The sequence below is a fragment of the Dendrobates tinctorius genome, unplaced genomic scaffold, assembly GCF_039654945.1.
Source record: "Dendrobates tinctorius isolate UK_male_01 unplaced genomic scaffold, ASM3965494v1 ptg000009l, whole genome shotgun sequence".
Taxonomy (NCBI): Eukaryota; Metazoa; Chordata; class Amphibia; order Anura; family Dendrobatidae; genus Dendrobates; species Dendrobates tinctorius.
The window spans coordinates 23632882-23653543 of record NW_027361677.1 but is presented as its reverse complement, the minus strand read 5'-3'; the positions used below and the strand labels follow the sequence as shown (position 1 = coordinate 23653543).

At 43.8% G+C, this 20662-nt stretch overlaps 2 protein-coding genes across 5 annotated transcripts in view; one reads left to right on the top strand and one right to left on the bottom strand.

The window, feature by feature from the left end:
- LOC141097461 (IST1 homolog) overlaps positions 1-13050 on the top strand; it is a 33482-nt gene extending 20432 nt beyond the window's left edge. The window contains exons 5-7 of the mRNA XM_073584659.1: positions 2414-2639; positions 3388-3541; positions 12584-13050. Of these exons, the coding sequence (XP_073440760.1) occupies positions 2414-2465 (52 nt within the window). The 3' untranslated portion in view covers positions 2466-2639; positions 3388-3541; positions 12584-13050. The remainder of the gene's footprint in view (positions 1-2413; positions 2640-3387; positions 3542-12583) is intronic.
- On the bottom strand, positions 1954-19425 carry LOC141097442 (IST1 homolog). 4 transcript variants are annotated; one of them, XM_073584621.1, is made up of 12 exons: positions 19370-19425; positions 19219-19297; positions 13070-13967; positions 12001-12099; positions 10776-10956; positions 10334-10421; positions 9859-9942; positions 7511-7606; positions 6990-7079; positions 3757-3864; positions 2832-2862; positions 1954-2433 (listed from the first exon to the last, which is right to left on the bottom strand). In XM_073584621.1, exons 4-12 carry the CDS (start codon positions 12086-12088, stop codon positions 2381-2383), a joined length of 819 nt encoding a protein of 272 aa, XP_073440722.1. In that variant the 5' UTR covers positions 12089-12099; positions 13070-13967; positions 19219-19297; positions 19370-19425; the 3' UTR covers positions 1954-2380. The 4 variants fall into 4 exon arrangements, with proteins under 4 accessions (XP_073440722.1, XP_073440730.1, XP_073440738.1 ...); XM_073584629.1 differs by having other exon boundaries at positions 13877-13967; XM_073584637.1 differs by lacking the exon at positions 19370-19425 and having other exon boundaries at positions 19219-19346.
- Between the last annotated feature and the right edge of the window lie 1237 nt (positions 19426-20662).

The following is a 20662-nucleotide window of genomic DNA, read 5'->3' as shown; positions in this document are numbered from 1 at the left end:
GATGACGAAACTTGTGAAGGGGTTCATCCCTTCATTGTTTTTTTTTTCCCTTCTTACAGAGTTTTTTAATCCACTATCATCTATTTTCTACCACCATCAAATAGTGTTTCAATCAATTCCTTCCGTGGCTCAATGGTTTAATGCACAATTAGCAGGGTCCTGCTAAAGAATGAATGGGCTAACACCATAGGTTCAAGCACTCCCCCAATCTGCAAAGTTTTATTTATTGAACTACTTTTTTATTGTGTTTTATTGCGTTCCTCTGCATGTATAATTTTAAATGTATGAACAATGGTTTTAAGTGATATACTCCATTATATTTTATGATTGTTTGTTGTGTTTACGATGTATATATCCTTTGCTATAAATAGCAGACCCTGTATGTGTTTGTGTATAGACTGTCCTGACGAAGTGGTGTGATCACCACGAAAAGCGTAGAAATAAAGTCTACTTTCTATTACATTCACTTGGACTCCTCTGGTCCATCATCCTAGCCGGCGAGCAGCGCAGTCTGATGCCCCATTCTCTCCACCTAGCAAACGATCATCACATCGGGGCTTGCAGCAGCCTCCAATGCTAAGTACAGTGGTTGTGTCTCACACAACAATACTAGGTGAATGAATTTGATTATCCCTCGCGAATATTCCTTTTATCTAAAGGGCCTGTCACACTAAGCGATATCGCTAGCAATATCGCTATAGCGTCACAGGTTTTGTGACGTTATAGCGATATTGCTAGCGACATCGCTCTGTGTGATACTTACCTCCGACCGGCTCCCCCGCTGTCCATCGCTGATCGCGTGAGAACGTCCTGGACCGCTTCTTGTCGTCAGCTTCCAGCTGGGGCTTCGTGTGGAGAGACGAGCGACGCGTGGACGCGGGCGGGAGGACGCAGGATCGCCTCGTCTGACAGGTAAGTAGCGACCCCCGTCCCCAGCGATGTCGCTGGTGAGATCTGCCTGTTTGGCAGCTCACTAGCGACCACTTAGCGATGCACCAGCGATCCTGACCGCGTCATATCACTGGTCGGGATCGCTGGTACATCGCTAAGTGTGACAGTACCTTAATATATAAAGCTCAAGTGTGTGTATGTATGTGTGTGTGTGTATGTCCGGGATTGGCATCCGCACCGTCGCAGCTCCAGCCACAAAATTTGGCACAGTCACACGTCTGGTCCCCGACAGTGTCCTAAGCTATGTTGTGAGGTGAAATTTTAACCCCGCGCATTCCAATTCACCAAACAATTTTGCCCCTATCTACATAATGGGGAAAAAGTGTGTGTGTGTATCAAGCCCCGCCCCTCATTATGATGTCATAATGGTTGCCATGGCGACACTGATGTCATCATAGGTTACAAGCCCCGCCGCTCATTATGATGTCATAATGGTTGACTATGGGATGGAGGAACCCCAGAAACCCCAGAACACACAGCCCCGGCTGCCATCAATGAGGTTATGGGTTATTGTCATCTGAGGAATGTTCTACGCTGAATGCACTTGAGAAAATCATCAAGATTCTCTGCTGGCAGCTACTTTTGCAATTGAAGACAACGTCCCATATTTGCTTGAAGGGAGATAAGTCTTGAGACTTTAGAACTCCTTGTTCTTCATTACACTGAAGTTAGTTCTTAACGACATTGGCTGGATGTTTCAGGTCGTTGCTACAGAAAAATCTGGAGCCAATCAAACGCCTCCTTGATGGTACTGCACGATTTATAAGTATCTGCCTGTAATTCTCAGTAAGAAATGGGCAACATTAAGAAAAGTAAAGTGATGAGAGCCAAGGAAACTTAGTGCAGCAGATGAAAGACACATCAGGCTTACTTCCCTTTGAAAGTGGAAGATGTCCAGCAGTGCCATCAGCTCAGAAGTGACAGAAACCAGCGTGAGTCAGCTACACCCAACTACTCTTCAGATAAATCTGGTCAGAAGTGATCTTCTTGGAAGAATTGCAGTCAAATACATTAAACGCTTTAATCCAAGCTCAAAATCATCTCCCATGTTATTCGTTGGCAAAGTATCTTTTTGTCCCACAATCTTAAGTACTCAGCTCCCACACAGCATGTCCTGTTTGCCCTTAGTCAGTTATGCTCCTGAGCCCCCCACAAGTTCATCACTTGTTACGCTCCATCACGGAAGGGGTTAGGGTTAATCTCGGGACAAACTGTGAGGATCAGGAACAGTAAATTTCAACAATTAGTACATAAGTAATTTCCATTACATTTCAGGCACAATAAATACGATGCCTCTAAAACTAACAAAGAAAAATATTTAATACAAAAGTAATTAGCAAGCTTTATGAACCATTCCTCAGGACTTGCAGAGTATTGTCACTTCTTCCATAATTGCGGTGTGACTTAGTGATTCTCCGGTCTGTGGTATTCATAACTTCTCGCTTTTGTCATCTTTCAACAGCTCTGGCTTAAATCCGACATCTACCAAAGACAGTAGAGAAGCAAAAAACTAATACATGTACTGAGAATAAAAACGTGGACAAATCCTTTAAGAGGAATTTATCATCACCTATTTTATAAATCAGGTTTTTGTGGTGCAAAAAAAAATGGTGATGGGATCACTTCCGGTATTGGAGAAGGTTACAGGAGAGGCCTGTACTGAATCTTCGGAGGGTGACAGCACGTGAGTAAGTTAGATTTAGTTATTTGTACCCCATTCATTCCCACAATAATGCTTTTAATTAGTCTGGACAGCCCCTTTAAATGTCCTAATTGCTCAGGCTCATATACCATGGCAAATCAGACCAATATCACTATCTGAATTCCCATCTTTTGGATCATTCAAGCGATACGGATCAGTGTAAGAATTAAGTGCTCACCTTCATTATTTACATCAAAGTCGGTATTTTCCTGTGATAAAAGAAAAATTCTAAATTAATTCCTTATATTGTTCATTAAGGAAGACCTTGCCACTTTTTTTTTCATACTTTATTCCCGCTGCTCCCCTGAATATGCCGTAATTTTTTTTTAATCCGCTATATCCGACTTGGGCTTTTATATTTAGTTCTAATTTATGATGTTTCCTAGGAGGCGTGGCTCACAAGATCCTCTGGGGCGTGTCTTTAATGTTCTCAGAAATATCATATTGTGAGCAACACCTTTTTGTTAAAGGCAATAAAATTTTTCACTAACTAAAAAGGCCAATATCTCTGGAACCGTATGGCGGATTTAAATAAAACAAAAAAACTGACAGCAGCATTTAAGTGTTTAAACTGCTGTAATTACAAGAAGCTAGTAAGTAGCAGGCTCAACTCCTGAGCCGGCTTAATACATTCCTTATCAACCTATGATGAAAATAAACGTTATAGGTACAATAAGGGGTTAATTAAATATGTTGTCCCACAATTAAGTATCACATTTTTTTTTTTCTTTTAGATTACACAAAACATTATTTTTCTATTGATATCAGTTTTGAAATAGGCTCCTGTGTCTGGATATTGCTGCTACAGACTTGATACGGCGCCCCCTACTGTTCTTTTGATTGCCTCTCAGAATGTCCGCCTAATGTGACGGTGGTCACACATGCTCAGTAAGTAGAGATTTTGACCATCTGCAGTCACTGCTAAAATTCTCTTAGGAACTATTTAATATTTAATATTGCTCCCCCTAGTGGCAGGATAAACGTTGCAGCAATTTGCTCATTTACTTCTATGGTGGAGTGGAGGGAAGCAATGAATTTGGAGCTCTGATTTAGAACCTTAGAAAGTCTCAGTACTCCATAAGCCTTTTTTTTTTAAGACTGACCGAATTTCCTGGAGTCTCATCTTCTGCAGTCCAGGGCATGTCTTGTGCCGCGGAAGGATAATCACCAACAAAGTCTTTGTAAATCTTGTCTGCATCTGGAAAGTGTTCCTATAGAAAGTCCACATTATGTCATAAGACAGGTGCATCGATATATACTCTTATTACTTTTTCTTTGTAGCAATTTTTTTGATTATGCCAAAATAAATGGAACAATTCTTTTTATGACACATTACATCTCCTGGCTCAGCTTTCTATAGCCCTGTTTACCAGATGGGAAATGTAAATCCCATTGAAGTAATGGGAGCTGAGCTGCAGTACTTGAGAACGGCCAGTACACAGTGTACGGCGCTGTGGTGTCCCAACTATGAACACCATTTACTTTTGGCAGCTGCAGGACCTGCGGGAAACTGATCGGTGGAGGTGCCCATACTTTCCAACCGTCCAGGAGCCAACGAGACAGTCCCTGATTTGGGGAGGCAGTACGTCCTGAGTAGTGATGAGCCAGCATGCTCGGCTAAGGTGTTATCTGAGCATTGAAAAATATATTTGTTTCCCTGGGGATGCGTGTCGCAACACACGCAGGGATTGCCTGTTTGTTAGCGTCGGATAACGCCTCAATGAAGCACGTCCGCACATCAATAGTCCTGAGTCAACTGTGTCTGCATCTTTAAGGCACAGATACAGTATAGTTGAATTTAATGGTGGTGCAGGGGATGTTTTTTCCTTAATTGCCAGCTGAGTGGAGTTGAAAGTCACCATATTGGAGGTAAGGGGGACAGTGGGGGCACCTCTTTACAGGAGGAAAAACTGTGGGGTACCATACTGGGAGTGACAGACTATGAGGCATCATACTGTGTAGGGGTCTTGTGGAAGTATCATACTTTGTGGATGAGGGACTATCATTCTGTGTGAGGGAACTGTAGGGATAACATACTGTGTATGAGGAGAATTTGGAGGCACCATAATGTATGAGGGGGGGATATGGAGGCATCATACTGTGAAGAAGGAACATGGGGTATTATATTAGATGAGGTGTTAGGCTTCAGATTACTGCAGCTGCACAGCAGGAATCCAGGGCCATACATCCAGCAGTCTCCCATTCCTTTCCCAACCGCTCAGGGACCTGCACAGCAATCGCTGTGATCCAGACACCCTGCTCAGACCAGCTCTCTGGATGTTGCTGCCACCTCCGGACCAGCAATGGTAGCGCAACCTGCTTTGCAGGAAACCACTCCAGAGGCTGTCCTCTCGCCGCGCTACTGGGCATGCCCACGAGACGATCTCTCAGTGGAGATTGGGGCTCACGTGCTCAGGTCCTTGTCCTGATCTGATTGGCCCATCTCAGAGGTCTGGAAGGTACCGGAAGCACATGGCTATAAAAGGCCCGAATGGCCGCTCACCCATGCGCTAGTATAGACTATACTTGCTATGTGTGAATGGTGACGGATGTATGATTCTGGTGAATGACTCATTATCAAACTCCTCTGATATTACGCATGTGGATAGGGAATTAGAGTTATAGTCAGCGCCAGTCCGTGGCAAGCCATACGCCACAGTGCATACCACACCGCTACACTAGCGTCCGATAGTGTGATGCCTCACAGCACTGTCGTACAGCGGCAGTAGTTACCGCCGCGCTGCAGTTAGCAGCACATACTGGCGTCCACGGTAGCGACGCCGCACGCACGGTAGGTCAAGACCGACACCGACCTCTGCCTTGGGCCGTGTCCTGTGACCATATACCGTGTGTGCACGCCAGCTGAGACCTGTGAAGCTAACAGGCTTGGCGTTTATGCTTTATTTGTACTAAAGCGCCTCTGTGAGGTTAACAGAGTCCGCTCTGCGCACCTCGGGTGACGTTTAACCCGAGCGCAGTATACCGCTATATAGGGAGTCTGCCATTACTCAGCAGCGGTTGTTACACCTACTGCACGGTGGACCCCGGGCGGCGAACACACTTCCTATTATATGTTTAGTGCGTTCCGCCGTCCCTAACATTAGGGGACTGTAGGGATATCATACTGAGCATGAGGAGAATGTGGGGGCATCATACTGTGTGAGGGGAAAGTAGGGGTATCATACTGTGTGGGCATCATACTGTGTGGGTAAGAAACTGTTGAGGCATCGTACTTTGTGTGGGGGGCATTGAAGCATCATACTGTGTAGGGAGACTGTGGGGACATCATACTGTGTAGGAGGACTGTGGGGGTATCATATTGTGTGGGTGATGGACTGTGGGTGCATGATACTATGTAAATGGAGTGTGGGGTCATCGTGCTCAGTGAGTGACTGTGGGGGTATCATACTGTGTGGGGGGACAGTGTGGGCATCATGTTGTGAGGGTGAGGAACCTTTAGGGCATCATACTTTGTGTGGAGACGTTGAGGCATCATACTGTGTGGGGAGACTATGAGATAATCATATTGTGTGGGTGAGGGACTATGGGGTCCTGTTACGGTGAAAACGGACTGTGGGATCATCATGCTGTTTGAGCGAGGGACTATGGGGTCATCATACTATGTGAAGGAATTGGGGGGCATCATACTGTGTTGAAAGTACTGGTGGCATCTTAAAATGTTTGGGGCACTGTAGGGGCATCAGGTACGAAGGGCACTGAGGGCATCTGGGTGGATGGGGAATTGTGGGGGAATCATACTGCATGGGGGCTAGATAGAGTATTAAGATGTGTGGGATCACTAAGAGGATTTACTAGGGGCAATATTTCTCCACTGGCATACAAAAATTGCTGTGTGGGGTTAAAGATGTGACAAAACTGTAAAATAATTTCCCGTGGCATGGTACATGAGCTGCATTGAGAATCTTTTTCCTGTCCCTCAGAGTTTGGAGGTATGAAAATGATTCGTGTCGGATCACCACCAATTTGATATTGACCTCTCCTTAGGATGTCCAAGTCCAGGAAAGCCCTCCTATATCAGACAAAGATAATGGGAGACCCTCATTTGGGACCTTCATTTATTAAACCAGGCAGCAAATACAAAGGGAAACTATCATTCTGGAAAACCTGGCCCATTGATTTCCTTCCGCACAGTCTAATTTCTCCTATACTTGTGTTGTAGGAGAGATGACCACTTGTTGCCACATACAGTGCAGATTACAGCTGAACATAGGTGGCTTTTCTAACAAAACTGAATTGTCAAACATGGACAAACCCTTTTAGAGTAGTCTCCTTTTCCACCAGAAAAAGTTGAACCTAATGCCATAGTCATACTCACGTTGCTTTGTGGATATGGGCACGATGAACTAGGTTGCGTAAAACTATCGAAACTTGCATCAGAACCAGAACTGCCATAACTAAAGTCAACCTAAAGAAAAAAAACGATAGTAATTGATTGAATGCAAATATGGCATTTAAAAAGTAGAAGGGTGTCTACAAGGACTGGTTTTGCCTTGGATTGGGTCTGTTGTAGACACTACCCTCAGGCTCGGACTGGCACACAGGGGAACAGGAGAATCCTCCGGTAGGCCGCTATGAAGTAGTGCTGATGAGCAGTGCTATGGCACTTGATTTACCATTTACAAAAAAGTTATCATCTACTCATTCAGTAAACAAGCTAGCCAAATTACTATTACATAGAGGCCAAAGTGAATTTGTGCACTGGGGTCAGGTTATTTTTGCATGTAGCTGAACAGTGGCCCCAAGAGTCAATGTTATTGGTTGGCCTTTGCCAACCCAGTCCGACACTGAGGACACTCATCCCATATTTTTCTCTGTTCTATCCTTATTAATACCAACCTTATCTATACCAATCTCTTTCTCTTTAGCAATGTTGGCCAGATGTGTGTTTATCGTGACTAAGGACGTCTTTTCGGTGGTGAGCAATTCGATCACCTGTAGGAAGAAATTTAAAGAAGACCTGCCATTTACTATAAATATATAGTTTTAGCACGCATTTCAATTTTTACCTTCGTATAAATGCCAGGCATGTATACAGAAATTATGGGCCCCATAGCAAAAGACTCCGTCCAAAATAACTAATTGGTGTTACAGGTAGGGTCACGACACATAGGCAAGGTTACACAAGGGCATACTTCCCAACTTTTAAAGACAGGGAGAGGGGCTGGTTTTGTGGCACTAATGCAGTATTTTTGCCCCATTGAAGCCCCTTTGTGTTCTTACCCACTATGATACCCCTTTCAGAACCCCAATAGAGGATGATGCCCAAAAAAAGTCTCCCATACACTGTATGATTCCCATTTAGAAAAATTCCCTAACAGTACCCCTCACATGCACAGTATAATGACCTCACAGTGTCCCCAGCCGAGTATGATGCTTCCATGGTGCGCCCCCCCATAGTATGCTGCCCCAACAGCCCCTTTACACAGGCTAACGGCCCCACAGCCCCCATGCACAGTATTATGGCCTCACAGCCCCCCAGATACTATAATGTTCTCCACAGCCCCCCAGACAATATGATGTCATCTCTAGCACCCACGACAGTATGATAGCACCCCACAGCCTTCAACACAGTATGTCGGCCCCACAGCCCTCCCATAGAGCATGATAGCACCCCACAGCATCCAACACAGTATGACGGCCACACAGCCCTCCCATAGAGCATGAGAGCACCCCACAGCCTCCAACACAGTATGATGGCCACACAGCCCCCCATAGAGCATGATAGCACCCCACAGCCTCCAACACAGTATGATGGCCACACAGCCCCCCATAGAGCATGATAGCACCCCACAGCCTCCAACACAGTATGATGGCCACACAGCCCCCCATAGAGCATGATAGCACCCCACAGCCTCCAAAACATTATGACGGCCACACAGCCCTCCCATAGAGCATGAGAGCACCCCACAGTATCCAACACAGTATGACGGCCACACAGCCCTCCCATAGAGCATGATAGCACCCCACAGCCTCCAACACAGTATGATGGCCACACAGCCCCCCATAGAGTATGATAGCACCCCACAGCCTCCAACACAGTATGCCGGCCACACAGCCCCCCATAGAGCATGATAGCACCCCACAGCATCCAACACAGTATGACGGCCACCCCACAGCATCCAACACAGTATGACGGCACATAGAGCATGATAGCACCCCTCAGCCTCCAACACAGTATGATGGCCACATAGCCCCCAGACAGTATGATAGCATCCCACAGCCTCCAACACAGTATGATGGCCCCACAGCTCTCCCATACAGTATGATAGCACCCCACAGCATCCAACACAGTATGACGGCCCATAGAGCATGATAGCACCCCTCAGCCTCCAACACAGTATGATGGCCACATAGCCCCCAGACGGTATGTTAGCATCCCAAAGCCTCCAACACAGTATGATGGCCCCACAGCTCTCCCATACAGTATGATAGCACCCCACAGCATCCAACACAGTATGACGGCCCATAGAGCATGATAGCACCCCTCAGCCTCCAACACAGTATGATGGCCACATAGCCCCCAGACGGTATGATAGCATCCCAAAGCCTCCAACACAGTATGATGGCCCCACAGCTCTCCCATACAGTATGATAGCACCCCACAGCATCCAACACAGTATGACGGCCCATAGAGCATGATAGCACCCCTCAGCCTCCAACACAGTATGATGACCACATAGCCCCCAGACGGTATGATAGCATCCCACAGCCTCTAACACAGTATGAATGCCCCACACAGTCAGATGGATCCCACACAGTCTGATGGCCCCCAAATACACTATGTCCCCACAGTTCCCAACAGGTCCTCACTCACAAAATAAAGGAAAGAGAAAACTACTCACTTAGCCCTGTTCCCCCCATGCTCCGCTCCGCTCTGTTCCGTGCTGTGTGTGCACTTGCTGCACTGGGACTCGGACACACAGGCTGTTTGGTGGTGAAAGGACCTGACAAATCCCTGTTTCACCATTCTACTCAATGGTATCTCTGCATCCTGAGGCCGCAGGGTGGTGGGGATGGAGGTTCACGTTTTCTGCCTCTATTAGCTTTACCCCACTGCTATCGGCACTGGATATCTCTATGGTGCATAAATCCTTTTTTTTCGTCTTAATGTCTAATTGCATGGATTTTTCTGTCCGGATTCTAGTTGGATAACACAAGGGACACAATATACACATTCTACTTACTTTTGGATTAACTGTCTTAAGATTGTTGACCCTACAGAGGTTGCCATATTCTTTGCTGTATCTCAGGCAAAGTTGCTGAACTACCTGTAATACATGAAAGCATGGTCTCGTCATTATACATTCAGTCTGAAGGCTGAAATCACACGAAGCCAGTGGTTTGCCCAGAAGGAAGGAGACGTCCTTCTGTTATTTTATTCCATTAAATCCTGGCTTTAACTCAACTAACTGCTACGATGTCTTCTGTACACAGACATGGCTGATTCCTGCTCTCCTGTCTCTATATAGCACATGTCCAGAAGCAGCAGCAGCAGCAGCAGCTGCTGCATGGAGGACATTATTCAACAGTACTGAGCAGTGTAGTTGTGAATCCATCACTTTAGTGATAGGACAGAGACTACTTAATTTAAATATGTATTATTGGGCTCCAGTCATTCCAAGTTTCTTGACTGCTATAAACTATGTGATTTCTACCTACTTTCTTCAGCTCGGGGACCTCAGTCTCCAAATGTGGGGCCGCCCAGATCACAGTAGACACGGCTTCCGAGAGAGTTGGGTCAAGGCTCCTGCATATAAAGAAAGCACAACAATGACATTTACAGCATATAGCTTGTAACAACTGAAAAATAAAAAAATGCATAGCTCTTTGAATGCTAGGAGGAAATATTGAAAACAAAGGGGGTCCAAATGGGAGTATAAATCTGTAACCAGCCATGATCTGACCCTCTGGATCCCCAGTGACCCCAATAATAGGGGTCCCTGCAATCCCTCTGCATTACAGTAAATGGAAGATGTGGATGCCTTTGATTGCACACTTGCAATTGACACCGAGCTAAGATTACACATCATTATTCTGCAGAACTGTTGTGCTGCACACCAGGATTTTGCAGGATGTAAGGATAAAGATGTCACTTTCTTACTCCATAGATTGGATTAATCCGATTTTTTTATACAGCGTATCGCAAAATATCTGGACCATCTCCAGGGCTTCAATCTGATTTTCTTGTTGGATAACTTTTTCCATTCCGATTCTGGCTCTAGATTCCCTTTTGGCTTCTAAGTGCTGTACAATCTCTTTCTTAGTCTGTTCCTCTATTTTATCTGTAATAGTAAAAAAAAAAAAAATGATCACTGTTTATTCCACTGATGGAGACCCCACACTGTGATTATCAGACAGGACAGAGTGACTCTTCAGGAAAGTGGCACCACCCCCTGACACTTCAGCGGTAATTTGCATACAGTACATGTCATGTTCAAACTGTGCAAAACTTTCAAAACATCTCAATTTATTCAGTATCGTGAATGATTGTGAAATCCCCGCACTTATAGTCTCCAGACTTGTCTCCCATCAAGTACATCAGGGACGTCATTGATCGGTGATTATACAGGAGCTGCCAGCAGAGGATCTTGATGATTTGTTTGCGGAACATTCCTTAATCTACCATTACTAGCCAGTAAGTGCAGGGATTTTTGTGTGGCACTCATACTTAATACTGAATCGAGATGCTTTTTAATTTTTGCTTACACTTTCTCATCATATCCATATTATTAATATGTCTATCCATCCTGTGATTTCACGGCTTTTCTTTCTTAATGTTGTAATTTCCAAGTAAGAAGCTTTCAAAATTTGAAGTGTTAATAGTTTATGTTTATCAAGTAACACAACAGAAAGTGAATGAACAAAAGAGAAATCTAAATCACATCAATTTTTGGTGACCGACCGCCTGTCGCCTTCATCAGGTTTTGCACAGTTTGTGAAGGAAGGTCATGAAGCGTGACGTGTTCTTCATCTACTGATTTAGTCCTGGGGTCTTGGAAGTGTTGATCCGGCCCCCGCAGAGCCCTGATCTCACATCATCCAGTTAGTCTGGGATCACATGAAGAGACAGAAGGATCTGCACAAGCTTTATACACAGACCTGTGGTTAGTTTTCCAAGATGTTTGGAACAACCTCCTGCCGAGTTCCATCAAAGACATCTTAAGTGTAACTAGAAGCTAAATGTTTGCACTGCACTACAAATATATATATGCACAGCATATAAAGAATCAGTGATATGTTTATAAACCTATTAATATCACTATAAAGAATTGGTGGCAGGGTAGGTGGTTCTCTTTAACTTATAAGCACCTCTTACTTAGACTTACTTTTGTTAGCTTTCGCATTTTCTATTTGGGTGTTGACATTATTCAGGCTGGCACTCAGGGCCTGAGCTTTAAACTTTGCTCCAAACATGATGAGAATACCTAAAAAAATACACAATTATACACGTTACTATGTTAGTCCTCATATTCTCCTCTATTCCTTTTACAGCAATAGGTGTACAGAATATTTGCCCATTAATACAGATACTGAGAATTCACACTGCGCTCCGCTGCATACATTGCTTACAACTGGCCGCTGCTGGAGCAGATATCAGCTGGTCGGTTATGGTCCTGGGTGTTGATCTCAAATTGCTGATCTGTCCTATTGATATGGATTGATCATCAATATGTCCCAGACAAGACCTTTAATCTTGACTCTAGCTTAATCACTACATACGAAGGCATTTTACAAATGTCTGATGTCATTTGTGCCTCGGTTGCCCCAATTATAGCCATAAAAATAGTGTCCAGAGTGGTTTCCACCTTTGCTGCCCCTTCATCAGAGGCAGCTGTTACACAGTGGATATAGATTGCTTTGTCTGCACTAACTCATCCACTCCAGATTAACTTTTTTCTTTTTTTGCAGGCTTATGAAACTACTACAAGCCATACATAAACACCATCACTGTCAGGAGACGGCACTTTGCTGCCTCCACCCGCCAGGGGAATTTCACGATTGACTGACGAGTAATGGAAAAGGCTGTTTTCCCTACAAGGCCAGTTACCAAAGGACTCACGGTGAGCTTTTGGTATATACTCCTCAAATTCCAGCACATTCAATATGTATATACCCCGGTACGGTCACTGCCAGCTCTACCATAACAAAAGAACTACAAGCTGCCACTACTAATCGGTTATAGTTGTCGATTGGACACCCAGTGAGATAGCGTATTATTTCAGGGATGAGGTTTACGTAGAAAAAGGAACGCAGCTATTACATTTTATGTATTTAATCAGAAAAAAAGTAGGCAGCATTTCTAAAAATATACAAAGATGTAACAAAATGGACAAAACAGTACAGTATAAAGAATTATATTAAATAAAAAGGTTAAACAAAAGAAATGTACTAAACCTGATGTCGCAGGGTTGGCTCTGGCTTTTAAGAAAGGGAGCTCTTCATTTTGTAGAGGCAACGGACAGAACTACAGTAAACTGCATCTCCCAGGACTGACAAAGAATATAATTTGGCATTTGCTTTTAGCAACACAAGTTACGCCCACACACCCTCCCTCCGGGGATTTACAACAGGGCTGGTCTTCAGAAAACCATAGGATGTGGCCCAGTCTTAGAAAATTATGAGATTTCAAAATTCTACGATATATTCACCCCTGGAGGTCCCAGGCGGGAGATAATACTGTCATGTTTCCTATCATGATTTCAACTTTACATAGATAGGAAACATGGCATGGATAGTATCATCCATCTGGCATGGATAGTATCAGCCATCTACCGATATTTAATTTGAAGTGGTCACGATCACCACCCAGTGATGTAAGACAATGCAATACGTTCGCCACGACTCTGAAAATATGAATTTCATATCTATCATATCTATGTCGTTCATAAAAGCCTCAGTATTCATAATCATTTGAATGGAACAAAGAAGCTCACATCAGTCTGTTTGTAGTTCTGAGAGGGCTATAAATCTGTCACCCTCTGCATTTCAAGGCAAGCTGGGGGATCTGCTACCCATTAGATTCCAACTGCAATTACCTCTTTGCAGAAGAAGGGGCGTTGGATGTTCTCAGCCCAAGACAAGATCCATTCTTCAATTTTAATATGAGAGCTTAATAGATATTTACAATTATATTTATAGCAAAAATGTAATAAAAACATAACATTTTACACATCATATCATGTATGACCGTAAAAGACTCACCTGAGCATCAATTCCCAGCAGCAGAGAAGACAGGGACAGGTATCCAGCAGAGAGTATTCCCTGAGATGTAATAGGACGTCTCAGCACAAAGCTGTAAATTATAAATGTGTATAATACCTAATTAAAAATTAAACACCTTTTACTGTACAAGGAATTCAGCAAGAGAAAAAAAAGTGACCTTATTTTCTTTTATAGTGACCAATAAGCATAACAACATCTGCGAGAATTATGGTCACATGGTCACGTAACTCATTTGCAGTGAAGCATGGAACATGGAGAGAAATTATCAAATTATGGCTGCGGCATTATATTAATTATTATCAAGCCAGAAATAGAGTTCCCTTATGCAGATATACTATGAAACAACATTAACTTTATTAAAGTGCATATTATTAGAGCATTTAATGCACTTTATTACAGTAATGGTTAATTATAATTGATGTTGCTGCAGTTGTGCAATATATGACTACACTGATGTAGAAACATTCAATTACTTAGGTAACTTAATCATAAATAGAACATTATACAGGTTTATCTGACATAATATTGGACTGAGGAGATATGAAAGTACATGGGAGTATATGACAGAGTCCCATTGGTGATCAGAACTGCGGTTAACCATTTGTCTACTGTAAGCATACTGAAAGATTCTCTGCTAATACTGGTGCTGTTCACACTACAATCTTCTGCAACAGTGTGTGAGCTTTTTGGCAAGAAAGTATCTAGTTTGCGTATTTATCACTTGTCTATGCCTATGTAATTGACTATCTTTCTGCTGATATCATACAACTCGGCCATTAACCATTTGCTTGCTGCCAGTCCTGGACTGACTATGCATCTACAGTTCCTGTGTATATCCACATTCCTGTCTCTGTGCCTTCTGATGTATCTTGCTCTGCTTGTTTGCCTGCCATCCTGCATTCCTTGCAGTCTTGTTGCTTGCCAATGAACATGCTTTACGTAAAGTTCTGCCCGCTATGCCATTGGTCAGGTCTGTATTATGCGCAGCAACATGAAGCTCCTTTTGTTATGACTGTACAGCAAGTCGCTTTCTGTTGTGGTCCATAACCCTGTTGAATCTGGTCAAACCTTGACCATAATTAACTATGATAGGTAACCTCAGTGGGGCAGCATGAAGCTCATTGTCCCCAATGCAAATCCTTCACCCCATACATGAAATATCATGGGTCTTCATTAATATTTGTCTTCCCGTATGAGAAAAAGGACCTTTTGGCCCCAAGTAGCATGCAGGGCTTGGGTGTGACTGCAACCTCTGCACCCACTACAGTTATAACCCTGGGAATGCTCCTTCAATTAAGGGACACATAAAGTTTATCTTATCACATGCCTGACTTATCGCTTGGAGCAGTGGTTCCCTACCTTTCTGACCTTGAGAACCGCATTCAGTTCCTGCTCCTCTTACAGTAGTGACAATCAAAGCCCCCATTACGAATAAAATGATAACCAAAGCTTTTTAATAGAAATCACCCCAAAGCTGTATACCAAGATCCAGGGGTCCCCACAATTTCTCCATTCAGTATTCTCTCATCTCACATCAAGCTTCAAGCACCTCCCCTGACAGGTAGTATCATCCTGTCTCCATACTTAAAATATCGAGAAACCTTTATATGTGCATCCAGATCTGCTCTTCTGTACTGGGGTGCTCACAGAATTCACCATTTTCAGATGTGCTTCTCATACCTATTTGTTAGACCTGGTGCCAGGGCCAGTTTTAGACAAAGTGGGGCCTTGGGCAACAGTTTAAAGTGGGGCCCCAAATGCCAACATATTGCACCATCACACAGAAACATTTCAGCTGCATTTACATCACTGAGTTCAGGCACTTAATCGAGCGTGATCGACAATACTGAAGTCGTTCAGCGCTTGTTTCTGAGTTTCTTTACACCGGCTGAGGAAGAATGATGGGAACAGATAGTCCTCGATACAGTATAATGCAGGTCCCATATAGTATAATACACTCCCCATAGTCCTATATACACTGTAGTGTGCAATGTAGCCCCCCTCAGACTATACTGCAGCCCCCTCATAAAGTATACTGCAGACCCCCTCAGAGTATACTGCAGCCCCCCTCGGATTATACTGCAGACCATCTCAGAGTATACTGCAGCCCACCTCGTAGAGTATACTGCAGCCTCTCTCATAGAGTATACTGCAACCCCACCAGAGTATAATGCAGCCCCCTTAAAGTATAATAGAGCCCCCCTCAAAGTTTAATGCAGCCCTCCTCAGAGAATAATGCAGCCCCCCTCAGAGTATAATACAGCCCCTCAGAGTATAATGCATCCACACACACAGTATAGTGCAGCCCCCCACACACAGTATAATGCAACCCCCCACACACAGTATAATGCACCTCCCACTCACAGTATAATGCAGCCCCCCACTCACAGTATAATGCAGCACCCCCTCACACACAGTATAGTGCACCTCCCACTCACAGTATAATGCAGTCCCCCATACACACAATATAGTCCAGTCCCTTCACACATGGTATAATGCAGCCCCCACATGCACAGTATAATGCAGCCCCCCACTCACAGTATAATGCAGCCCCCCATACACACACAGTATAGTGCAGCCCCCCACACAAACAATACTTAACTCTACCAGTTACACCGCTGCTCTGGCTTCTGCAGCACCTCTCATTGGCTCTATTGCTGGCACAGTGCGGCATACGATGAAATTACGTAATTGCGTGCACGCTGAGTCATAAGCAGAGGGGGCAGTGATGGGAGAGGGAGTGTTATCTGACGCTCTCTCCTCCATCACTGCTTTCAACTGTATTGGAATCTATGATGCCAATAAGTTGACTGCGTGATGCGGGGGGTGGGGCGACGCTGGGCCCCATAGCGGTAGCGTGGTGTGCCGCTGTTAGCAGCACGCCACTGGCTGGGGCGGAGCAGAGGCCCTATACAGGTGCCTGGTCTGCCTGCCCCTAACTCCGGCCCTGCCAGGAGCTAATACACCAAGCTGGCAGACAGCCACAAGCCACAATTCATGGGACTACGAGCCACATGTGGCTCTCGATCTACAGGCTGGGGACCCCTGACTTAGAGAGCCCTTTAGAGAGAAATTGCTCTTGGTTTAACTTGCTTCAATCAAAATAAATAATTTCAAAACTTCCCCTAGATATGCATCTATGTGTCATTTTTGCATTGGTCAGAATACTGATAGGTTTTTACTACATGTATTTTAATTATTCCATTGGAATAAATGGCGGCTCCAATGTGTGCAACGCGACCGTTATTATGGATGACACGTCACCGCTATGAAATATTGTCAACATTAATGTAGTAAATAACCTCATAGAGTACCGATAGAAATACTTCTCAGTGTATATATAATGGCTAATTTCCATAGTCATAATTTAAAACACATTAAAAAAGTGACAAAAGTGCAAAGGAGCTTTTAGACTATAATATGGTTATAGTGACCGCAATAATGTCCTGTGGATGTTTTATCTGAAATGCGCGTTTCGCCAAAGCTTCTTCAGTGGGTTGATTGTCCTATTGAAGAAGCTTTGGCAAAACACGCATCGGGCATTTCAGGTACAAAATCAACAGGACACTATAGTATAATACCACCTTTGCACTTTTGTTTCTTTTTTTTTAGGTGTTTTAATTTATGACTATGTAACCTTATCTATTATTATTTCACATGGAAATTAGCCATTATAGTTCATTATTTAATTTCATAAAATTCAGTAATATAGGTTAGATTTGAAGTCTGTGTCTCTCCCAGTAATATAGGTTGGGTGTGAGGTCTGTGTCTCTCCCAGTAATATAGGCTGGATGTGAGGTCTGTGTCTCTCCCAGTAATATAGGTTGGATGTGAGGTCTGTGTCTCTCCCAGTAATATAGGCTGGATGTGAGGTCTGTGTCTCTCCCAGTAATATAGGTTGGATGTGAGGTCCGTGTGTCTCTTTCCCAGTAATATAGGTTGGATTTGAGGTCTGTGTCTCTCCCAGTAATATAGGTTGGATGTGAGGTCTGTGTCTCTCCCAGCAATATAGGTTGGGTGTGTGGTCTGTGTCTCTCCCAGTAATATAGGTTGGGTGTGTGGTCTGTGTCTCTCCCAGTAATATAGGTTGGGTGTGTGGTCTGTGTCTCTCCCAGTAATATAGGTTGGATGTGATGTCCGTGTGTCTCTTTCCCAGTAATATAGGTTGGATTTGAGGTCTGTGTCTCTCCCAGTAATATTGGTTGGATGTGAGGTCAGTGTGTCTCTCCCAGTAATATAGGTTGGATGTGAGGTCTGTGTCTCTCCCAGTAATATAGGTTGGATGTGAGGTCTGTGTCTCTCCCAGTAATATGGGCTGGATGTGAGGTCAGTGTGTCTCTCCCAGTAATATAGGTTGGATGTGAGGTCTGTGTCTCTCCCAGTAATATAGGTTGGATGTGAGGTCTGTGTCTCTCCCAGTAATATGGGCTGGATGTGAGGTCAGTGTGTCTCTCCCAGTAATATAGGTTGGATGTGAGGTCTGTGTCTCTGCCAGTAATATAGGTTGGATGTGAGGTCTGTGTCTCTCCCGGTAATATAGGTTGGATGTGAGGTCTGTGTCTCTCCCAGTAATATAGGCTCGATGTGAGGTCAGTGTGTCTCTCCCAGTAATATAGGTTGGATGTGAGGTCTGTGTCTCTCCCAGTAATATAGGCTGGATGTGAGGTCTGTGTGTCTCTCCCAGTATTATAGGTTGGATGTGAGGTCTGTGTCTCTCCCAGTAATATGGGCTGGATGTGAGGTCAGTGTGTCTCTCCCAATAATATAGGTTGGATGTGAGGTCTGTGTCTCTCCCAGTAATATAGGTTGGATGTGAGGTCTGTGTTTCTCCCAATAATATAGGTTGGATGTGAGGTCTGTGTCTCTCCCAGTAATATAGGCTGGATGTGAGGTCAGTGGGTCTCTCTCCCAGTAATATAGGTTGGATGTGAAGTCTGTGTCTCTCCCAGTAATATAGGTTGGATGTGAGGTCTGTGTTTCTCCCAATAATATAGGCTGGATGTGAGGTCATCAGTATTTGTAAGCCAAAACTAGGAGTGGGTGAACGTGGCCTAAGAGGTAGGTGCTAGAGAGATGGGGCACAAAAGGCCTTTTTGTCCCTTATAGGGAGGCTAATTTTGGTGGGGGGCCGTTACAGATTTTGCATTGGGGCCCAGGAGCTTCAAATTAAACTTTCTTAAAGTTAGTGATACTGCAACAATTTCTCAACAAAAGCCAATTAATTAGTGGCCTGAGCTTCTCTGGCCATTACAGCCCTGGTATAGTATAAACAGTTGCCAACTATATAATCACTATACTCTATGAATAGTACAGCAGCTTACCGGCGGCCATGGTCGTGGTGTCCCGTATTAATCTGTTCCAGACACTTCTTCGTCAGCCGGCTCCGTCTTTTATTCTGGCCTACAAGTAATAGAATTGCACTTTCAGACGATGAGAAGATTCTAAAAACTGTAGAGCAAGGATAGAACTTACCTTACTGACTGATGCTACATGGTCCTGTCAGCGGAGGAGGTCAGCGGGTAGTGTGCAGATCCAAAGTGATCACAGTGTATGAGTGCAAAGTGTGTAGGTTAATATTTCCCCAGTAATTAAGCTGTAATGTTATATACTAGATTTAAATATTTATCAGTAAAGATCAAATGTTAGCAATGAGGAAACTAACCAGAAAAAAATATCCACGGGCTGAAGGTTCAATGTATAGTATACTGCTGAATTGTGACTTTAATAAATATATATATATATACAGTGTATATGTATGTATATAACTCTACTTCGGAGCTGCATTTAAAATAACATAGCTGATAAAGTTCTACCTTTTAGATATTTTTTTTTTTAATTCGTTTATTAAACCATAAGCAGTTTTACAATACACACATCTAGTACAAGACACCAAGCTTGATACAAATTATATATACGGTATGTTCAGACAGTATGAAAACATAAGGCATAATATGTGCATCAATTGTGTGTAAATAAAGCAAGCATAATATCAATTGAATCACAGTAGTGTTGTGTTATTGTATCGGTAATAAAACCTGCCTGGCTTCTAAACCCTACCTACATCTACCAAAACCTAAACTATCCCGCAGCCTACTTCTATATAATGGGCAGTTTACTGTGTGACATCCCCGCTCTGCAAAGTGAGGTGAGAGGAGTTCCACCTCTCCCAAATCTTTTGGAATTTACCCGGGCACCCTCTATTCTGATATAGTGTACGCTCATATGGGATAATCGAATTTACCAAAGTGATCCAGGACCCAAGAGAAGGAGGTGAACCCCCCATCCACCGTAATGCTATTACCTTCCGTGCCATGAACAGCATCTCCCGTAGAAAAATCCCAACATATTGTCCCCATGCCTCCTCATTCCACACTCCAAACAGACAGATCAGTGGCTCAAGGGGAACTGGGGTTTGTACCAAGGATGTTAATAACGACGTCACCCCTCTCCAGTATTGCACAACAACAGGACAGCACCAGATCATATGAATAAAGTCTGTATTCATTGAATGACATCTCAAACATTCCGAAGACGGGTATCGGCCCATCTTAAAGAGTCGAACTGGAGTCAAATATGATTGATTAATAATATACAGTTGTATCATTCTGTTGTTGGCAGACGGAGATACCCATATTGGTGACTCCAGGATTTCTTCCCATTCCTCATCCCGTGTATCAGGAATGAGCCTCTCCCATTTCTTCCTAACGGAATCTAAGGCTCATTCTGTCCCCACTGACAGCATGTATGTATATAGAGAGGAGATGA

Coding starts and splice junctions, on each gene's coding strand:
- LOC141097442 (XM_073584621.1), bottom strand. CDS start 12,088: ATGTTTGGAGCAAAGTTTAAAGCTCAGGCCCTGAGTGCCAGCCTGAAT. Junction 10,422..10,775: donor GGATTAATCCAATCTATGGA/GTAAGAAAGTGA, acceptor CTTTATATGCAG/GAGCCTTGACCCAACTCTCT. Junction 7,080..7,510: donor AAGAGATTGGTATAGATAAG/GTTGGTATTAAT, acceptor TTTTTTCTTTAG/GTTGACTTTAGTTATGGCAG.